General features: G+C 50.4%; 1 protein-coding gene across 17 annotated transcripts in view; it reads left to right on the forward strand.

Moving 5' to 3' along the window:
* The window catches only part of PCM1 (pericentriolar material 1), an 80,464-nt gene that overhangs the window by 45,288 nt on the left and 13,530 nt on the right, over nt 1-21,646 (forward strand). For 10 of the 17 annotated variants that reach the window (XM_027853608.1, XM_027853612.1, XM_027853611.1 and 7 more), the window contains 6 exons: nt 1,578-1,936; nt 4,315-4,479; nt 10,601-10,657; nt 12,168-12,340; nt 12,675-12,806; nt 19,824-19,944. In XM_027853608.1, coding sequence (XP_027709409.1) covers nt 1,578-1,936; nt 4,315-4,479; nt 10,601-10,657; nt 12,168-12,340; nt 12,675-12,806; nt 19,824-19,944 — 1,007 coding nt within the window. The remainder of the gene's footprint in view (nt 1-1,577; nt 1,937-4,314; nt 4,480-10,600; nt 10,658-12,167; nt 12,341-12,674; nt 12,807-19,823; nt 19,945-21,646) is intronic. The other 7 variants (XM_027853610.1, XM_027853619.1, XM_027853622.1 and 4 more) reach the window with 3 other exon arrangements.

The raw sequence follows: 21,646 nt of genomic DNA on the forward strand, positions 1-21,646 counted from the left end.
GTGTGTGTGTGTGTGTGTGTGTGTGTGTGTGTGTGTGTGTGTGTGTGCGCGTGCGCGCGTGTGCACGTGCTCAACCTTTGATACATCAGTGCACACTTTGAAAGTGTAATTGTGAAGGATATTCACAGGGCAGCCAAGAAGGGGAGCTGTGACCTCAAGTGCCGCTGGCCACAGGGATCAGCCGGTTGAAGGCTTGGTTCTAGGGTGGCCACAGTCTAAGTGGCCTCCTGGCCTAGGATCCCTCCTGGGACGCTGGTGGCCTTAGCCCATTGGTGTGCGCACAAACACCCCTTCCCCCCTTTACTGTTTTTTATCTCTGCTCCGTGAGAGCCCGACTTCAGAGCACACACGCATGCACGCGCACACACCTCTAGGGGCCGGGGCTGCAGAGTGAAAGGGCTCCATCCTGTGATGCTGTACGTCACGGCAGCACGAGCGAGTCCACGCAAAGGGTTTGAAGAGGCTCCCCCCAGTGGTGGGCATGTTCCTAGGTCCGTGCTTCAGGGCAGCTGGACAGCGCTGGCCTCAGAGCAGCTCAAAAAGGGGCATTCTAGGGCCCTGGAATCTTCTTCAGACAGTTGTGCTTGGTTTCCCAGACAAGGGGTTCTACTTAATGTTCTAGCCTAGATGTTTTGAGATGCAGGTTTGGGGCACTAAAAATAAGAAGGGCAGGAGGCATAAAACATCCTGTTGGACAGAGCAGGTCTATGCCATAGAACCAGAAACCAAACAAGAAATAAACCCAAACAGGTTTTCTGGACTATAACAATGCGTTTTCCAGGCAGACCCCATCTTTCATGCACATGTACAGAGAAGTAAGCCTGCCTCTTTTTTCATTCATCTTCCTGTCTGGCGGGTCCCCTTTTTCAGCCAGCTGGGTTTTGGGGGTAGTTCTCAGGCTTTGGCCATTTGTTTGGCAGACAAATGCTGGGTCCTCCTTCCAGCCACCCCAGCTCTGGAAGCAGTACCAGGAGTGCGGGAGACTCTTCTTGGGGTAGATCTGAACATCCAGTTTGATCAGACGTCCATGGGCAGTGTTGGGGTCCTGCTTTTCTTGGGCAGGAGCTGGGGCTCCCTCAATGTAAGCAGACTCCATGGGATAACAGGCTTCTCTGGAATCTTCCTCACCTGGTGGGTTTGTACCTTTGGGGCTCAGCACAGGCCCAGAATAACCATCGGGGTGGGGTGTGTCTCCGGACCAGCAGGGCAGCATATGGGCCTTGACAGCCCTCGGTTCTGTCTGAACTCGCTGGCCTTCAGTCCTGTCCCTCTTCTCCACTTCAGAGCCCATTTTTCCTGGGAGTAACTGCACTCCTGTCTGCTCTCTGCTGCACTCTCATGCCAGAGAAAGAAAGATCTTGTGCTTTGGGGGCTTAGGACAAGCCTGGTTGGCAGCTCCACTTAGGCAGCATTCCCGTAGGTTGTGGTGCAGAATTCTGTGGAAACATTCTGGCGACTGGCCCCCGGCGATTCTGTGCCCCCACGTTCACCTCTCGGTGTCAAATATGAGGAATTGCCTCTGGGAATGGAGAGTGGAGAAGTGTGTCAGGTAAAAATTCTTTTGTTCTCCTGGTCAGAAACCAGAAGCATCCTGAAGAGGAGGCGGATAGCCGCCGACCGGCCCGGCTGTTTGAGCAGGAAGGCGGTCTCGAGAAGCCACTAGTCAAGACTGGGTTTGCAGTGTCTCTGCAGAAAACTGCCCCCGGCAGTCACCCAGATCAGCTCGAGGCCGGCCAGAGAAGGCGGCAGTTCGATGAAGAGTCCTTGGAGAGCTTCAGCAGCATGCCTGACCCTGTCGACCCAACCACGGTCACAAAAACGTTCAAAACTCGGAAGGCGTCTGCGCAGGCCAGCCTGGCCTCCAGAGACAAGACCCCCAAGTCAAAGATGAAGAAGAAGGCTTCTGTGCAGCTGAAAGCTAGAGCAAAAAGCACCGGTAAGTGCTGGGGACTGGGGCCATCCGTGAGGCGCTGCCAGGGTGCGGGAACTGCAGGTCCAAGCTTACAAAGGAAGGAGCTGAGTAACCGGGGATGAGGGAGTGTCCAACCCAGGCCTCCACATTGCTCTCGCTAATATCAAGTACTTGACTTGATTAAATTTCTTTTAAATTCCGTAGGTCAAATTTAAGAAGTTGACATTTAATGCCACTAACATTCCAGTCCACATTCTTTTGTGAAGTCCATAACAGATCAACTCTGCAAGTCTTGTAATCATACAAAAGCAATCTCCTGCCCCCCAGGATGCTGCTGTCCCGGTCCTGTTTGTGCAGGCTCACCATCTTAGGGTCAAGCGATAGAACCATTCTGCCATCTACAAATTGTTTGTCTTATCCTCATCACTCCTCTTTGTCCCGGCTCCAGCTCGATTAATGCCTCCTCTGCTCCCCCGTCCCATCCCTCTGAGCTACGCCCCTTTAAGATCCAAGGCGCACAAGCACACCACTCCCTCAACAGCCTCATTGTGGCCCCTGTGGACATACAGTGGCTGCCTCTCCATCTCATCCCCTCCCATGGTTCATGGTTCTCTGAACCAGAAGTGTTCATGGCAGTAACCAAATTCCCCACCTTTCTTCCTGGATGTGCCTCTCAAAAGCAAGGGCAGCCTGGAAAGCCCTGGCCTTCCACACATCTGGACCCTTAGCACATGACCTCCAGGCTCTGCACCCATCGCCCATCACTCTTCTTTCTCCCCTGCCCCCAGGCTTTGCTCGTCAGTGCAGGTGTTTGACTTGCTACTCTCCACAGTCTCTTGCTTTTCTGCCCAGGCCAACCTGGGGCATCCCTCGTGATTACCACTATAGAAGGCTAGGGAGGTCAGCAGACTTCATCCTTCAGGCATTCCTGGCACCAGAGTCTCAGCAGGGCCTTGGCTGGACGCTTCCCTTGCCGATTGCTTGTTGAGCTCCTCACAAGCCCTCCGCCAGAGGTGCCCTGGTACCCAGCTCATTTACCTTCCTTGATTTCCCTTGATCTCTCTCCTCTGGCGCGCTCCGTCTATGGAGTGTGTGTTTGGGTCTTATTCCCTCATGAGCTCCTGAAGCTGAGAGAAGGTCTTCTGTAAACGCTTTCATTTACAAATGAGCAACGATTGTTTGTTAGTGTATTAGCGACAGATTTGTGTCATGCGTATTCCCTAGTGCATAGTGCAGTTCTTTGCACGTACAAAATGCTGAATGAATAAGAAGGCTCTAATTCTCTTGAATTCTATGCATAGCTATTACGCACTGTTGTGCTTAAGACACTTCTAGATGCTAGGAGTGCCAGGAGGATAAATGATACAGTGCCTGCCTAAAGAAAGAGTCTGTGATCGAATGGAGACTGTGACATGTGAACAAAGAAGGCAGGATGTAAGAGGGTTGCCTCCAGGTCAGAAAAGGCTTTCTGGAGCCATCATTGCCCACCACAGAAGGTGGGCCTTGGCGACGGCCCCCAAGAATTCCGCCCTGGGGAAAAGATGGCCATCTCCTGGTGTGGTGAAGAGCCGGCGATGAACGTCAGTTCTGTGGAATAACGTTAGGAAGGGAGGTTAGAGAGTGCATTCAGTGCCACCCAAAGGCCTTCCGGTCTGTAGGCTGGAGGGAAATGAGGCTTTTGAGTGACATGGTCAGGTGTGTGCCTTAGGAGGCTTATTTTGGCATCTGTGGGAAAGATGGACTGGGAAGGGAAAGAGACCAGGGAGGACACAGCTAGAATGGTCCAAGTGAGAGGCAGACACCATGGATCTGTGTTGGGGGAAGAGGACCGTTGTGGAGGTGGAGTGAGCCAGGCTTCACCACACGACAGCCAGGACACCAGTAATCCAGACCGAGGGTCGTGAAGGCCTGATAATGAACGCTCTTTAACTGTAGACGTTAAGTAGTTTTCATTCGTTTGATTTGCATTTTATTAATGACAAACTTGGGATCACGTACTAAAATTTCCCACTAAATCAAGGTCAGGAATACAGCTAATGTTATATACACGCTATCCCTCCATCCTTAGTGGGGTGCCTGAGAGGCTCCAAATGAGCCTGAGTCTTGGCTCTACCCTTTTCTGGAGCTGTTTCCAAGAATCCTGATGAGATCCCCTTTCCATCCACACCCTCACTTGTAATCTCTTACCAGGTAGACACCTGGGAGATGAGAGCAAATTCCCCGGGTGTAGGTGCTAATTTATCCCCCTCCACATTTCTTTGGACTTCACCTGCCTGATCCTTGGGGCCCCAGGTCTGCTCTGCTAGGATGGCATTGACTCTCAGAATGACTGTAAACGCGAGTGACGCTTTCAGTGAGCCAGGCGCGCCTGATGACAACACTTGTCCCTTTTTTCACTTAAGGGTATGAAAGTGCCAGTATGTCTGGTACGTGTGAGCCTTGCAAGAGCAGGAACAGGCACGCAGGCCACACCGAGGAGCCTGTTCCAGCAAAAGTATTCAGCAGAAAGAATCATGAGCAGCTGGAAAAAATTATAAAATATAGTCGATCAACAGAGATGTCCTCAGGTAAGGGGGTGGGAAGAAGTGCCTGCTGTGCCAGGCTGGCACAGCCTGGTCCAGGTGAGATTCACAACTGCTTTTGTGTGTGCCTGCCCTTGGTTTTCAAAAGCATCCTTTACCTTCTTCTGACTTTATGCGTGGGATCCAGGAAAGAAAGATCCAGAAAGTCCTGCTTACCTGGCAGGCAAGAAATCTTTAATACAGGGGCAGCAAAATGGCACAGGGGATAGAGCTCTGGCCTTGCAGTCAGGAGAAGTTGAGTTCAAATCTGCCCTCAGACACTTGACACTCACTAGCTGTGTGACCCTGGGCAAGTCACTTAACCCTGATTGCCTCACCAAAAAAGCAAAAACAAAAACAAGGAAAAAAATCTTCAATAGAATATGTAGAAATGAGGTGTACGCCCAAAAAGCTAACCTCATCTCTTAATTCTGTGTGCGTCCTGATCATTAGAACCTGCTCACGAAGCCCCAAAGGCCATTCTGGGCCAGATCTCAGCCTTCCCTCTGGTGCCTTCAGCTGATCCCCAGAGCATTTCACCTTTGTCCTGCCCTCCCATGAAGGTGCTAACAAGTGAGACCAGGGGCTGCTGCCGCTGCCGTTAATGATGGCATAGATACAAAACAGCAGCACTGGAGTAATTCAGCAGTCGTAGAATCCCAGAGTCTGAGAATTGAAGTCACCTGAGCAGCTGTCCTGTGCAAGTCCTGTCCAAAAAGGATTCCCCGCCGTGCTGTACCCAATAAGTCGTCATCCGTTGTTTGTCTTTGACATCAGGGAGGTGATGCCATGACATGCGAGTGAATTGGATTTAAGTGAGGGAAGGCAGTGCAAAGTCACCAGCCTCACTTTCTCCTCCGGAGCCATCTGGGTCCAGTGGCCAGATAGATATCAGGACGACTGGAGAGGGCCCTGGATAAAGGGGGAGACCCTGGCCTTTTTAAGTTAAGATCTTTCCCAGGTCTCAGTTTTTAACTGAGACTACAATTCAGTGATTAAGGCTAAATAAGAGATGGGCAAAGAATGGCCTCTTTTACCTAGTTTAAAAAAAAAAAAACAAACCCACAAAACAAAAACAATCTGGGAGGGAAAGACCCTCATGGTTTCTGGCCCAAACAGAAATCATTGATATTTACTCTCACTCTGAACCCTCAGAACCCAAACAATGACTGAGGGAGGCTTGGGCTGGGACCTGTTGTTGGCCAGTCAGTGAGAGCCAGAGTGATTTGGGTTTAAGGCATGGTCCTTAAAAAAGAAATGTAGCCTGTAAACCTCGAGATAGCTTGAGATCTCTTTGATCTCAAAATCAAAATGTATATTCCTTTGGGCAGAGCACCCACAGGTAGGGGTATGATTCCCGATGTGGACAGTTGTCCTCCAGCACCCTCCTGGAAGCTTCCAGTGACAAGGAACTCCTCTCAGAGCAGCCTGTGCCACTTTTGGATAGTTCTGATTGTTGGGATGCACATGACAGCCCTCAGATATCTGAAAACAGTTATCCTTCAGGGCTACCCAGGCCCCAGATCTCTTCTCCAGGCTGTGATCTCTAGTATCCTCATCGGGCGTGGCCCTGGGGCCTGTCACTCTCCTGGCTGCCCACCTCTAGACCCTGTCTCACTTAATGCAATCTTTCCTAAGCTGTGGTGCTCAGAACGAGATGCGGTCTTCCCACTATGGTCTGACCTCCTTCTTCCTAAGTGGCCTGGGACCACATTCACTTTTTTGCTGCTGACATCTGTTGGCACTTGCAGCCCCCCTCTAAACCCTGAGCCCTGAGCTCCATGTCCTCCATTGTCCACTCGTGAAAGCCATCTTTGGAAGTCCTGCAGACTGTGTGTGACTGCTGCTTCCGCTTCTGAACTCGCACGTTAGCCACGTTTTCCAGCAGACCATGCTGGCTCATTCTCAGAGATGGACAGCGTCCTGGGCTTGGAGTCAGAAAGACCTGAGCTCCAGTTTGACTGCCGACACTCATGGGCTCTGTGGCCCTGGGCAGGTCAGGTCACCTTCCTTTCGCAGCCTCAGTTTCCTCAACTGCAAAATGTGTAATAATACATAATAGCACCTCCCTGCCAAGGTTGTTATGAGGATCCAGTGAGATCCTGTTTGTGAAGTGCTTTGCAAACCTTAAAGTGCTTTAGAAATGTTAGTTATTTGTATCAGTTGTCATTGGAGTAGATGAAAAGAAATACAGAGTCAGAGATGGGAGGGATCTCAGAGACTACCTCAGGCAGACTGCACCTAAACACCCATCCTGCTTGACAGGCCTTTACTTGGAGCCCTTTGAGGACGGGGAGCTCACCCCATGCTGCCCCTTCTCCTTCAGGGCAGCTCAGATCAGAAGGAAGGAAGAAAAGCACTATTTTTCTTAGCTCAAGCTTTGGTTGGTCTCTTGGTTCTGCCTCCTAGGACAGAGCAAAACAAATGTCATCCTTTCAGGTGATGGCATTTGAAATACTTGGAGACAGTTCTAATATCTCCTCCCCAAGACTCCTCTTTTCCAGCCACTCCTTGTTGTTTTCTGGACACCTTCAACTGCCAACACCCTTTGTAAAATGAGGCTCCTGGGACAGCCCCCGCCTTCTGACCTCCCCAAGCAAGGACACTTCTTGTGCCTCAAGCCTCAAACAGAGTCACTGGTCAGCCTCGGTGTCACACCATGCCTCATGTTGAACCCCCAGATCTTTTTCCCATGAATTGCTTTCCAGCCCTGCCTTCAGCATCTTGTATTTCTGACATTGATGTTTTGAACCAAGGTGTCAAACTTTACGTTTATCTCTATTGAACTGACTCCTTCCCCCCCCCCCCCCCCCCCCCCCCGTTAGAATGTAAACTCTTTGTGGGCTGTTATTCTTTGAGTTTTGTCTTTGTGTCTCAGCACCTGGCGCTTGGTAGGTGCTGGATGGCTGAATGGGAGTGGCGTAAGGTGTTGATCTAAACCTCTTTTCTGCCAGGCTGCTTTCTAGTTTCCTTTCACTGCATATCAGACTCAGACTCTTCACAGTATTTTCTTTTCTAGTCCTTCTAGGTCTTGGTAGTTTAAGCTGTTCCCCTGACACACTCTGTTTTATTTAGCTCAGCTTGTTTTGATGTGTGTTGTGTCACATCATTTGGTTTTAGATCTGGTGATGTTAGGTCTCTCTAATGTTAGGCTCCCTTCTTTCCTGCCTTTTTTTTCCCCCTTCCATTTTTCTCCTTGAGATTCTAGATGTTTTTGTTCCTCCAAATGAATTTTCAAATTTGTTTGTTTAGTTCTATAAAGTCACCCTTGGTAGCTGGGTATAGCACTAGGTAAGTGTCAGTGGGAACGGATGAATGAATGAATGAAGCGTTGATTAAGCGCTTCTTTTAGGCCACGCATCACGTGTCCTCATTTCTATTACATCGGCACGGCCCGCACATGAACAATGACTCTCTCACTAGTGGGCCTCTTTTAGTTCTATAGACAGCGTTTTATGGTTAGATCCTGAGTTTGTCTTGGCAGAGCAACTCCAATATTTTATGGGTTTTGTAGTGATTTTGAATACAGGGTTTCCAAGCATTTTCTAGAGTTTTTTATTAGTACTGTCTAGAAATACTGCTTGTATTGTGTATTGGGGGGTTATTTTACATCCTATTATCTGAAGTTATTATCCTTTTTCTTAGTTTCTTTACTGATTCTCTGGGGTTTTCTAAGTAAACTATCAGGTTATCTGCCATCAGATAATATTGTCTTTTCTTGACCACTGTTTATACCTTTGACTTCTCTCTGCTTTTATTTCTGTAGCTAGCCTTTCTAGTATTGTGTCAGATCATGGTGAGGAGACTAAGCACCCTGCACTTCTTGGCAAAAGCATTTGAATCATCCACTCAGCGAGCGTTTGTGAAGTGCCTACTGTGTGCTCAGCCCTAGAGCTATGTAAAGAAGAGAAGTGGCCTTCCTCCCCAGGAGGAGAGGGCCTCGTACCTAAGGACAGTTACGATCCCCCCAGGAAGTCTAGTCTTCCTGGGAGGTCTGACGACACAGATCAGCATCCGATGCTCTCCCTTCTGCCTAGCTGTGCTTCATCTGGTCCTGGTGACAGGGGCTCCTCGAGGGCAGCTTTCGTGTCCTTCTCTCAGGTGCCAGCCCTGCCTGGGCTCTCCAATCCGTCATCCTCTGCCTTCTAGGATTCTCCTCTTTCCCCTCCTCAGTGTGTGTGAGTTCTCTGGCCTAGGGAACTCTCAGGGGAGGAAATTCCTTTTACCAGAGCAGGTTAGCCCCTTCTCTGTACCTTAGGGCCTTGGAGAGTCGCTTCAGGCCTCTGATGTGTCATGTGTGACTTGCTCAGGGTCACACAGCCAGCACGGGTCACGGGCAAGATCCTCCTGTCTTTTCCCTGAAGTGCCTCAGATCTGCTCTCCTGACAGGTAGGAAGTGTTAAGTCTTTGTGTGAGCCCTGTCTAGCTCTCCATGCCAGGGTAAAGCAGTCGCTTTTCTGCCTAGGCGGCTGCCCCTTCCAGCTCAGCGGCCAGCCCCTCCTTACTGATGAGAATCAAGTCCCGAATGGGAGGGGGGCTCCTGATTTCTTCCTCTGCCTTTGGAAGGGCGAGACTGTCATAGTCAAGATGATGGTGAGCTGTTGTACGTCATGCAGCCAAGGGCTCGGGCCGATGTCCGGCTGAAGGAGAGCTCCTTCCGGGCCAGGCTGAGATCAGTGTTTCCCAAACTCCTTACCTGTTTTCTGTTTTGGTCCACGTGGTCTGTTACCACCAACCTCTATCCCTCCACTAACTTGGTTTAAATAAGTTTTATTGACTTTTTTTGTTTCTTCCATCACCACAGTGTTCCATCTGTCCCTTCCCTTCCCCCTCTCAGAGAGTCCTCCCATGTGACAAGTAGTGTTTTTTTGGGAGAGTGTCAAAAAAAAGTCAGCACAACCTATCAGTTCATTGAAGAAGTCCAAAACCATGTCAATCAGTGGCACCTGTGGGCCTTCCCACCTCCACAAAAGGATGGCTTCCTCACTTAAAATCGATCTATTATGATATATTGCACCCTCCCTCAAGGGCTATAATTATGAGTATGGCCCGAATTTGATGTAAGACGCAGGAACTGACATGAAGTACGAGATGGAGAAGAAGTGCCTAGAGCATCGTTCATCGGCAGAAGCAGCTGGGGGCGTGGCTGTGCCGTGAGCTTCCTTGGCATCCCTGGATGTGTCCATCAGGGAAGCCAATGCAGGCTCATGCTGCCTTGGGTGAGGCACGGAGCCTCGGCCTGGGCGTGGGGGGGGTCCTGCTGTCCTCTGCAGAACCAGCCAGACCCCCACATGGAGGACCACGTTCAGTGCTGGTATCCACGTGCAGAGGGAGTGTGCAGTGTGGCTGAATCAGGGGTGCGTGGCGGGAAGAAGAGTTGTGGGTGCATAAAAGCTATCTTTAGGGGTTGGAAGAGCTTTCCGGCACAAGTAGGGTAGATTGTTCTGCTTGATCCCAGGGAACAGAACCAAGACCAGAGGGGGTGGTTTGTAAAAAGTTCAGAGGTAAGGATCACTTGCAAACCATTAGAACTGTCCGCAGCAGAGTGAGCTCCCCGAGGGTAAGGGTGACTTCCCCCTCCTGAGAAGGCCTCAAGCAGAGACTGGTAATGAGCTCCTGCCTACAGTGGGGCTTAAACTAGAGGCCTGCTAGCTCCCACATCCCTTGGTGCTCCTGAGTGGACCTGGGCCTGAAGTGTCCTTCCATTCTGGAGGTCCCTGACCTCCAGAGGCGGCCGGGCCAAGTCTTGCCTCTTGGAGGCCAGCCAAAGCTGAGGGTTCAGGTGAACAGAGGAGAGGTTTCCTCTTCCTTTGACCGAGGCAACGGGCTGCCTTGTCCCCACCCTGAACACAGAAGGTAGAGTCACGCTTGCTGGTGCTGGGTCAGTCACCATTTTCTGTGGTGGATCTTTTGGGGCTTTTGTGATGGGATGATTGCCTTTACATGGTGACAGAATTCAAAATGAGTAAAACTATAAGAAGCTCCTCCTTTGGTCTCAAAAACAACTTTAAAGAGGGAGTTTGTTTTTTTTTTTAAATTTCAGTGACTCATAGATAAACCCTGTGTTTACTACTCATCCACATTTTGTGTTCATCGTTGTATCTGTCCCTTCCCCCTTTCCCTACAGCACATGCTAGGAGAATACTTCAGCAGTCTAACAGAAATACATGCAAGGAAGCGCCAGGTAATGCACCAACTGCTTCATTTCAATTTCTGAAGAAAAATCTCTGTCCGAATTTCTCATCCCAGACTCAGTGCTATCAATTTACTCTCTGCATTAGGTGCAGTTTAATGTATCTGTGAGCGAGTATTTGACTAAAAAAAATTGTTTAAACAAACAAAAAAACCCACTGTTTGAGGAATCTGATAATTTTATAATTTCAGTTACTATGGCCAACTTCTACTTGGTAGGACAGTGTGGGTGTGTGTGTCTGTACACCTGCGTGCATGTGTGTGGGTCTGTTTACAAGTGTACATATCTGCGTGCACGCATGCAGGTGTGTGGTTTTCAGCTTGACTTTTTGAGTTATGTAGCGTGTAGTTATGAGATATTTAAAGCACCATTTTCCAGAAAGTAGAATTTGGAATTATTCCTGGTTCCTTGTATTTGCCTTGGAGAGGCCAAAATTCTAGACTTGGCTGAGTTTTCGATTAGTAATATCTCCCATAGAAGTCAATGACAGTCTGATTATACAGAGTTTCAAATTATACAGGCTTTCAGAGAGTTTTCTGGAGTGTCATTCTTGTATTTAAACCGGAGACTTACTGTCTTTTAATACTGCTGTAGTTCTATAGCAACAATCAGTGAGGAAGGAACAGGAGGGCGGTTTAACATTTAAGAGTGGGGAAGGAAAGCAAGCAGAGCCTGCTTTTGAACATCTTAGGGACACTTCCAAGTGAAGAGCGTCGACAGCCTTCAGAAGGTGGGCTCCAGGAAGCAGCAGACTGCATTCCTCACCCATTGTGACCCCCAGAATTCCAAGTCTAAGAGGGGTCAGCTACACAGGCCCTCCTCCAATTGAACATATCCATTAGTATAAAAAGTAACCGTTTACTGAGATGAAAAGATGTCACTCATGGATAAGACGATATGAGCTGTTGATTTTGTGTTGTGTGCGTGTGTGTGTGTGTGTGTGCATGTGTGTGTGTGCGTGTGTGTGTGCGCGTGTGTGCATGTGTGCAGAGAAGCAGAGAACCTTGACTTTTTGTTTACTGAATTTTCCAGAGTGTGTATTTCAGAGTAGCTCATTGTGTGGCCTTGGTCAAGTCACTTAGTTCCCACCATTTTAAAAGGAGCTGTTCCAGCTCCAAAATTCGGTGACTCTAGGAATGACCTTCTTGGCCTTTCCAGGAAAAGCTGGTGTGTGTGTGTGGTTCTGTCACCACCTCTCTGGGCAGACCTGCAGAAAACCATGTGTCTCATCTCATGAATGTACTGAGTAAAGTTTCCATTAAGTTCTGTTAGAAAAAACACAGAAATGTGGAGGAAAGTGAGTTTGTGAGACTGTGTTGCAGGCTTGAAGCACTGTGTGGAAGAAGAGACAGCACTCACTTCATCCTCAAAACGCCACCCTCAGTAACTCGCAGCTTGGGAGGACAGGAAAGGCCTGGAAAGCTAGCGCTGTCACTAGTCACTAGGAGGAAGTGTCCAACAGTTCATCCGTTTTGATTGTCTGATCTTTTCTGTCTTCCAGAAACTGGAAGTGATTTTTCTATGTTTGAAGCTTTGAGAGATACTATTTATTCTGAAGTAGCAACGTTGATTTCTCAAAATGAATCCCGTCCTCATTTTCTCATTGAGCTTTTCCATGAACTCCAGCTACTTAACACAGACTATTTGAGACAGAGGGCACTGTATGCGCTGCAGGTAAAGAAGGGCCTCGACTCCCCTCGGCCTGGGCCTTTACTTCCCTCTGTGTCTGCACAGGGGCGTCCCTGTGGACCAGCGTTCTTCTCTGTCTGTTCTCTGTACTTTGTGGCTACGTTACTGCTGTAGCTGCACGTCCTGGCCCGTAATGTAAATTCTCTTCCAAAAAAGTGACTTCATACCTTATATTGCCTTGATTGTCTCCATTTTAAAAGGGCTAGTACGTTTAAATGTGGCATACTGAAAAATTATTTATTATCATTAAAATTATTGTTTATTAATACTAGATCTTTATTATTATTTAAGTAATTAACTGCCTTATTTCTTTGTTTAGGACATAGTCAACAGGCATATTTCTGAGACTAATGAAAAAGGAGGTGAAAATGCCAAATCAGTGAACTCTACTACTTGGATAGCCTCGAACTCAGAACTGACTCCCAGTGAAAGCCTTGCCACTACTGATGATGTAAGCTATTGATGTTTCATAAGATGTAGGTGTTTTCATTCTGTAGCAAATTGGCACCTACTCATCTCACTTCTTTTTGTGAATACACTCAAATGTATGTTGTTTTATGTGAAGTGTAATTAGACTGTGGAAGCCCATTTCCTCTTTAAACCTGAATTTGGAGTCCCTTATTGATTTGCAGTCATTCACTTGTGAGAAGGGGACTTGTCAGCAGTTAAGAACTGAAATCACTTCTGGAGGTTCCATCCATTGACCCAGTAGAGCTAGGAGTATAGACATGAGCACGTGGCGCCTGCAAACCGCAGTCACCCTGTGTGGACTGGCCTTTCAGCAGTTCTTCAGAGCTGGGGGCTGTTGTCAAGAGCGCTCGTCCAAATCCCTCACTTGACGGATGAAGAACTGAGCGGGGCAGTCACTAGCTGGCTCGCCAATGGATGCTAGCTGCCAGCCAGACCAGTGATCTGGACCCAGCACCGCATTTGGGGAAGGCTCCAAAAGCCAGTCTCACACAGACATTTCTGCAGTGGTCATGCTCAAGGTGGACCATGTGGGGCCTCAGCCAGCATGATGAAACATACCAGCCTCTAGGGATAGAAAGGCAAAAGTGAAAGTCCCTGCCCTTGGGCCCTTTCTGTTCTAATGAGGAGACCACCCAGGCATCTGGAGGTTTACACCAAAAGAATCCAAGATAAATCTCGGGAGGGAGGACCTCCATGTCAGGGAGACGGGGGAAGGGCATCATGCAGATTTAGTGCAGAAGCAAACATGGGGACAGGAGATGGAATAGCATAGGGGAGGAGGCCAGTGGGGCTGGTTTCCTTTTCCTTACAATTGTTATTTCCAAGAGTTCAACTGAAAGTCTTGGTGGAACATTGTCATACACACAGTATATATAAAACCATAAACTATTTCCATCTATGCTCCTTACCTTCTCTCCCTTACCACCTATGTAATCTGACTCTCATCCCGCTGGCAGACTTAGTGTGCTTATACACAGATCTGTTGATGGCCTGTCCCTGCTCAGCAGTCTTCCGTGACTCTATCTTGTCCATTGAGTTAAAACTGAAATCCTTCATTGTGTTCAGGGTCTGTCACCAGCCGCCGTTCCCATCTTCATCCTTTTCTACTCTCTGTGGCCTCCTCATTCCAGCCTATCCCTGTTAAATTCTTACCCTATCCTTTGTAGTTCAAATGCCATGTCCTCCAGGAAGCCTGCCCTGATTCCTCTCCCCTCCAAGGAAAAACATTGAGAATTGTCTTCTTCCCACCTAATAAAGGTCATCATAGAGACCATTTGCCTCAGCCTTTATAGAAGTCTCCTTTCTCTGGGCATCTCTACATACGGCCTGCCCTCCATACTTACAACCTGTTTTAAGTAGCCTTCTCCATACAACACAGGGAAAGAATCCAGGGATACCAGAGAACCCCATGCCCAGGCCTACAGAGTCTGACCGTGGAACCCAGAGTATCCAGGTACCACGTCTGTGTTTGCTTCTCCTTACCGTGACACCGAGATTTCTTGCTTTCTGGTTCTGACTCCTGCAACTCAAAGCTTGGCCCAGGTTCTTGGTTTAGTCCAGAAATTCCTTTGTAGGTCAGGAACGTCCTCGTCGGTCTATGGGTGCCAGTTGGCATTTCTGGATTTCCCAGCATGGCCTCAGAAATGTCAAACCAGCTCTGCCTTCCTCCTTGGGCCATGACATTCCCTGAAAAGGGCTTCTTGGTTACATGCCTCTAGGAAAACAAGTGTCTGTCTGTCTGGCCTCTCTTAAAAGCCAAGCCCAAAGGCATTGCTTCGAGTTAGGAACTTCATCGCCACAGCAACATCTTTGAGGGGTACAAGCTTCTGAGGGAGAAGGAGTTCGTATCTTCTCCAAGATGTTACTTCATCTAGGAGGTTTCATCTCTCACCACTCTACTGTGTACCCTGTGGGAGCAGGAACCACACATTCTGGGATATCCCCCAGTGCTTAACACAGTACTGTGTGCACAGCCTTGTAATAAATGCTTCTTCAATTGAATGTCTAGTATTCACTTTGTAAGCAAATTTAGAATCTGTCCTTTTTAAATAACACTTACCTTGCAGCGTGGTAATAAGGCATATGTGGTAGAGAGGCACATAAAGGCACATAATTAGTAGCCTTGAATCAGGGAGACCAGTGAGAAGGAAGCTAGGGAGAGAATCCAGGGGAGAATCACAAAGGGCATGGGCCAAGATAATGACTGAGCAGAGCTTCTGGGAAAGCTGAAGAGAGGTGAGGCGGAGAGAATCCGTGAGACTTGCCAGTTATTTGGACACGGTAGGCGTGTGGAGAGTGACTCTGAGATTGCACATGTGGACGACTAGAAGGACAGAAACAGTGAGGAAACGGGGGGAGATGGAGGGATGTGCTGGGGCTGGGGGTTCTGGTTTGGAGTGGCCACGTAGAGATACCCAGGAGGCAGTTGGACTTGTGAGAGTGATGTTTGGAGAGAGACTGGGATTGTGTAGCAGGACTGGGAATCATCTGCAGAAGAGGATATGTGCACGTGAAAGGGTGGGATGCCAGCGAGGCCTCGGAGGAACAAGGAGAAGCATGGAGAGAGAATCAGCAAAACCCCAGAGAAAAGAAAGGAGTTAGAGTAGCCAAGTACTCACCAGTGGACGCTTCAAGGGGTCACTTTGTATCTCCTGTGGCCTGGACCCTTGGGGCAGTCTGCTGGGACCTGTGGGGCCCTCCTCCAGGCGAGGGCTTTGGTTTTGATTTGTTTTTTACGCTCCCAATTGGAGGAAATGCCAAGCTTCAGTTAGAGGCTGGTGGAAGGGGAGATGTCATGTTTCTGTCCCCAGGTAAGGACCCCTGTTTTACGGGATTTCTCAGGGAGGAGGGAGATTCCAGAAGTTTAAAGGAAAACCCCACTGTTCTTAAACAAAAAAGAGAGTGTCAAAACCGACCTTGCCCCTAGTCTTTACAGGGTCTGGCTGAAAACAGCCAGTGCCGGCAGAGGTCTGCAGGGATCTCCGTGGCTGACCCCGCCCTTGTGGTCCCACAGCACTCTGAAAGGTACAGTGAGTACAAGGTCCACTCGGTTTATAGTTTGGATTAAAAAAAAATTGAGGGGCAGCTAGGTGGCCCAGTGGATAGGGCACTGGCCCTGGAGTCAGGAGGACCCAAGTTCAAATCCGGCCTCAGACTGGACACTTGACCCTTACTAGCTGTGTGACCCTGGGCGAGTCACTTAACCCCAGTTGCCTTGCCAAAAAAAAAATTGACTCAGGGATGCCATCTCACAGGCCTTCTCTAGGGGCACTGGCTGCCAGAGACAGATCAGTAGACTGGCATGGAGGTGGCGTCCCCAGGACTCGGCAGCTGCAGCACATGTGGTGCTTTGTTTAGCTAGTTTAGCTTCTCTGAAATGCGGCACCTTCATTTTCAGAGGCAAGGGGAGTAGCTAGAAGCATTCGCCTTCAGCAGGGGTCTCCTGTGCCTTTGTTAAAACCATCCAAGGTCCTTTGGTCAAGACAGCCTCCAAGAGAACACTCTTCAGTGACCCAGACCATCGGCATCAAGGAAGGTGGAGATCCAAATGGAAGGAGGACGTTCCCAGCGTGACCAGTCAGCCAATGAGGAGGGCTTATTAAGTGCCTACTGCGTGCTGGGTACCAGGCAAGGCTGCACAAAACTGGAAGCATCCTGTACTGAGCAGGGTATCCACTCTGAGATGGGCGGACAGCAAGGATTTACATCACAGTTTACTGCCAGATAGTTTGGGAGGGAAGGCACGAGCATTGAGGGAGGAACAGGAGTAGATGCACCCTCACTGCCTCCCTCCATCCCCAGTACTTTCTTGGCATTTTAATCTGATTCAACAGCACTCAGGAGGGTTGGGGGGGGGCAGGTGCTTGACACCCCTGGTCTAAAGCACTGAGCAGTGACTTGCCCAACTTTTCTTGTTATGTCCAACACTTCCTGACCCCATTTGGGGTTTTCTTGGCAGAGATATTAGAGTGGTATGCCATTTCCTTCTCCGGCTCATTTGACAGATGAAGAAACTGAAGCGGATGAGGTTAAGTGACTTGGCCAGAGTCTCTCAGCTAGGAAGTTCTGAGGCGGTTTTAAACTCGGGTCTTCCTGACTCCAGGCCCAGCACCCTATCTACTTGTGCCATCTAGCTCCAAGAAGCTGTAGCATGCCTAGCAACCACACAAGATGGCAAACCATCTTGGCTGACGGGCTAACCCAGGCTGAGGGTAACTGCCAGGCCTCAGACCTGTCAGTGAGTTAGGGGGTGTCTATCCCAAGCGCGTGAAGACTTCCCTCAGTGGGATGAGCGGGTGAGGACAGTTTGTTCCAGCGGCCTTGAAGGCGGCTGAAGCAGGTGCTGAGGAGCGCTCAGAGCGCAGTCAGACATGGAAGACGCCAAGGTCACCCCTGCATCCCGGGCCATCGCCGTGTGTCCTGACTTTTGTCTCGTCCCTGGACTTCCATGATTCCGGAGAGGCTGTGCGCAGCTACGCCTCGCTGCCCTTCAGGCCACGGCCTGTGGTGTCACTGGGCCTCTTCTAAAAAGGAGGGAGTGATGACACCTTGCTCTGACCCAGATGAGGCACCCTGCCATCTTGTCTGCCGTCTGCCTTGGCCTTTTTCTCCTGGTTGCTCCCATTTCCTCTCCTCGGCCTCTGTGGTCTGGTTTCCAACCTCATTGTTCATCCTAAACTGCTATCTCCAAAGTCACCCATGATTTCTTTTTTAAAAATGGATTTGATTGATACGTTTTGTTTTCACGTTTCTAAGACTTCCCCCCTGTATCTGAATAATCCCTGAAATGCTAAATCTGAACTGTTCTCCTTCTTGACCCCTGCTCCACTTCACCTTCTCTGCCCCTCCCTTTTGTCTCGGCATTGTTCTCTGCGTCCGGCCTGGCCTTTCCTCCATCTCTCTGTCCGTCGTCGTCCACACTACACTCTCTACGTGCACGTTGCTCTGTCCCGAGCCCTTTGCTCCCTCTGGCCTCTCCGTAAATTCCCGGAAGGTTCACTGCCATTGCAGACGAAGGCGCCGTCATCTTTCCAGAGATTGTCCCAGGCTCCTCCCTCTGCTTGCCGCCTCTCAGATACCCAGCTGTTGTACTTCCAGCGTCTCTGACCTCTGGCGCTCTCGGGCCCTCCTCGACTCCCACCCAGATAACTGCATGGGCCCCTCCTCGGCCCACTCCCCACGTCCGTCCCACTTCTGCCAAACGAACCTGGCTCAAGGGCAGATCCAGGCGGCTCGGCCAATGCCTCTGAGGCCCCTGAGTGTGTGTGGTTTTTAAAAATTGTATTTTGGTACCTGCCCTTCGGTGCAGTTAGATTCCCTTGTATTCCTGTGTACTGTATGCATTTAAAACCGGGCTTCTGAGAATGGGGTTCCTGCCAGAGGGGTCCCTGGCACGAAAGGAGCCGTGCTGTGGTATAAAATTCAGACTCCCGTGTTTGCTTCGCTTCTAGGCCAGCCCCAGCCCTCTTCATTGCCCCGCTCCTGCACAAAACGACGTAGCCAAACAGGCTTTCTCGAGTCCTTCCGCGGCCCTGTCTGCGCCTCTCGTGCCTGGAGCCCGGTCCCTCCCTGTGGTGCACGGGTGATCTAGTCCATCCTGTCTCCCCCAGCTCGCTTCGCCTTCCCTGCTGCCTCCAAACTTGTCCTTGCCTCCTCCGTCCTTAGAAAACCCGGCTCGACCCACATGTCCCTTCTGGCTGTGGTTCGTAGCTCCTTCCTTCAGTGACGAAGCCCCGAGAAAGCTGTCTGGTGGGTGCGTCATCTTCTCCCATGTTCCCCTCGACGCCCTTGCTGTCTGGCTTCCGACCTCATCGCTCTGCCAGACTGGCTCTCTCCAAAGTTCCCGGGGACCTCGTGGTTGTCGAATCCAGTCCTCGTTGTCCTGGAGCGCATCCCGTCTGTAGCCTGGGACGCTGGATCACCCTCTCCGGGTTCTCCTTCTCTGCTCCTTGGCTGGGTCCTCCTCCGGGGCTCTGTCCTAGGCCTCGCTTCACGGAGTGATCTGAAAAAGAGGCTCAGATGTATCTGTACAGGCCCAGCCTCTCCCCCAACCCTGTTCTCTCATCTTGAGCTGACCTCTCCTAGACCACACTTGAGCTCATTGCCTTGGCCTCCCCCCTCCCCAACTTGCCTGTTTTTGTGGGGGCTGCCAGCGTCCTTCCAATCTCTGGAGCTTGCAGCCTAGCTGTACTCCTCAGGTCCCTCCCTCTGCAGTCTGTCGTCAAGACCTCCATTCTGCCCACTCCTCTCCTCTGCCTCTGCTGCATGGACTGCTGGTCGCTCCTCGCCAGCGTCCACTGTGGAGCACGCATCGGGCCCTGTTGCTGTCCTGAGCTTCCTGTTACCTCCGGTCACCCTCCCTGCACATCCTGGCCTCCCCCTCCCCAGCAGCGCCCTCCTTTCTCACTTACACCTCCTGGCTGCCTTCAAGGCGCAGCTGCATTCTCACCTTCCAGTTTGTTCTGTCGCCCCCATTAGACTGGGAGCTTGAGAGCAGGGACCCTGTTTTTGCCTCTCTTCACCTCCCTTGTGCTTAGTTCTGTGCCTGGCACACAGTAGGTGCTTGTTGATTTGACTTGAGCATTCATTCTAACTTCAGGTCCCTTCACGCTCTGACAGCGTGTTTTCTTTTTAGCCCTTCCTGAGGTGGTGTGTGACTTCTGATCTCCCCAAATATCTTCTTGTAGCCCTAAAGTCTTCCTTGGAGGAAATAGTCATTCCGTCCCGAGTCTGTGAGAGAGTTAACCCATTGGTATGAAAGAGTTTCTGCTGCAGAAGGTTCAGATGCTTTTTTTAAGTTTCATGTGCCCCAGAGGAATTGGAAAGAAGCAGTGGAGAGGTGCAGACCTCGAGTTACTGGGTTATCACAGAGTTAAAGCAAGAAGACCCCTCAAGCCTGAGTCTGTGAATGCTAAGTTTCTGGGCTGGATACTTAACGTTAACTGTTATGTTCCTCTGGAAATAAGAACAGTTTGTTTTTCTTTGTTTTGTGTGTTAGGAAACTTTTGAGAAGAATTTTGAAAGAGAAACCCGTAAAATCAATGAACCGAATGATGCTGATAATGCCAGTACCTTGTCTACGTCTTCCAACTTTGAGCCCTTTGCCACCGATGATCTTGGTAAGTCACCACATTCGTGTTTCCTGGACTTGGGCCATCTTGTCTGTCCCCTCATTTTGCCGCCCAGGCAGACAGAGCCTCGGGAACCTCGGTGGAATGGTGAGACGTCCCCCAGGTCACAGGTGCACGTGGGATCGGCCCCAGCCCTCGGTCGGTCTCTCCACCTTCACATGCCGTTGCTAGAAGAACCTGCGGCCCAGAGAGGGGAAGGGACTTGCCCAGTGCCCCCCAGCCACTCTGCTGTGGGCTGGTCCTGGACTACACCTCCTGAGGTCAACCTTTAGGGAAAACCGTGCTCCTTGGGGATACGAGTCAGTGACCAGCCCCAAAGGAGTTGTGACCACCTCCCCAGAACTGAGTGTGCTGTCTTTCCCAGAGACTCGTTACGTCCATGGGGCGCTGGGGTCCGGAGCCAAGCTGGCTTCTTCTAGGGGGGTTTCGGAGCTCTTAGGAGAGAACAGGAGATCAGTCAGACCCTGATCGATCGATCAGTCAGTCACTGAGCCTTTATTAAGCACTGCCGGTGACTTGGCCAGGTTCTCGGCATACAGGCACAAACACACACCCCCTGCCCATGAGCTTCCATTCCATCAAGGGGAGCAGGTCAGTGAGGACATAGACACCAAGTCTGTGCAAGGTAACCCCCAATCTCAAGTACCATTCATACTGAGCTTTGCACAGAGCCAGGCATTCCAAGAGGCAGAGGTGAGGAAAGGGAAGGGTCCAGGGCAGCGACAGACAGCCCGTGCCGAGGCCTGAGAAGGTGTGAAGGGAATGGATAGCCCAGGAGTCTGTGTCCTGAAGGCAGGAGAGAGCCGCAGGGCTGGAGCTGTTCTGAAGGACAGTCACCGTGGCCACGCAGGGAGGACTGTGGATGGGAGACCAGGCAGCAGGCTCTTGCCAGAGGCGCTGCCTGTAACTTCACAATCACCTGGGGCACTGGACCTTTTGATTTGTCCAGGCTTCCATTTGTAGTTTGGGTTTGTGCAGCCGAGGAGGGGGTGGGAGGCAGAGAACATCGGTGCATGTGAACAGTGCAGACTGAGCTGAACTGTTACTGAGAGGCTGCAGCCCCGAGGGGAGGGAAAGGCAGCCCCTCCAAGAACCGCGTGGAGGCGGCGTTGAGCGGCCTTGGGAACCGGCCCAGATATGGAGGGTAAAGCATCCCGCTGCACTGGGGCCCCGTCCTGAAAGGCCGGAGACCCTTCCTTTCATTGGCCTTATTTTACCAAGGTAGCCAGGGGGCGCCATGGATAGAGCACCAGGCCCAGGGCCAGGAAGACTGGGGTTCAGATCTGACTTCAGACACTTACCTGTCTGGGTGACCCTGCGCAAGTCACTTAACCCTGTTTACCACAGTTTCCTTGTCTGTAAAGTGGAGATCCTAATAGCACCCAGTGGATTCCCCAGGTTGTTGAGAGGATCGAGTGAGGTGATATTGGTGTCTGTATTATAGCGCAGTGCCTGGCACACAGTGGGTGCTACATAAATGCCAGCTGATGATGATGATGATGACCTCCTAAGATGCTCGTGTCCTTAGAAACGTGAATTGCTCCGTAACAGGAGTCTGGAAGAGTAGGGCTGGGACCTTGGTGATGGTGGGGGGTCGTGAGCAGGAAAACCTGACGCCGTACCTGGTGTGATGCCAGACAGGAGGCCCAAAGCCATTGATCCAGTCTCTCGTTGGCCAAAACAGAACCTC

Source organism: Vombatus ursinus, unplaced genomic scaffold (genome assembly GCF_900497805.2).
Source record: "Vombatus ursinus unplaced genomic scaffold, bare-nosed wombat genome assembly UNPS02010193.1, whole genome shotgun sequence".
NCBI lineage: Eukaryota > Metazoa > Chordata > Mammalia > Diprotodontia > Vombatidae > Vombatus > Vombatus ursinus.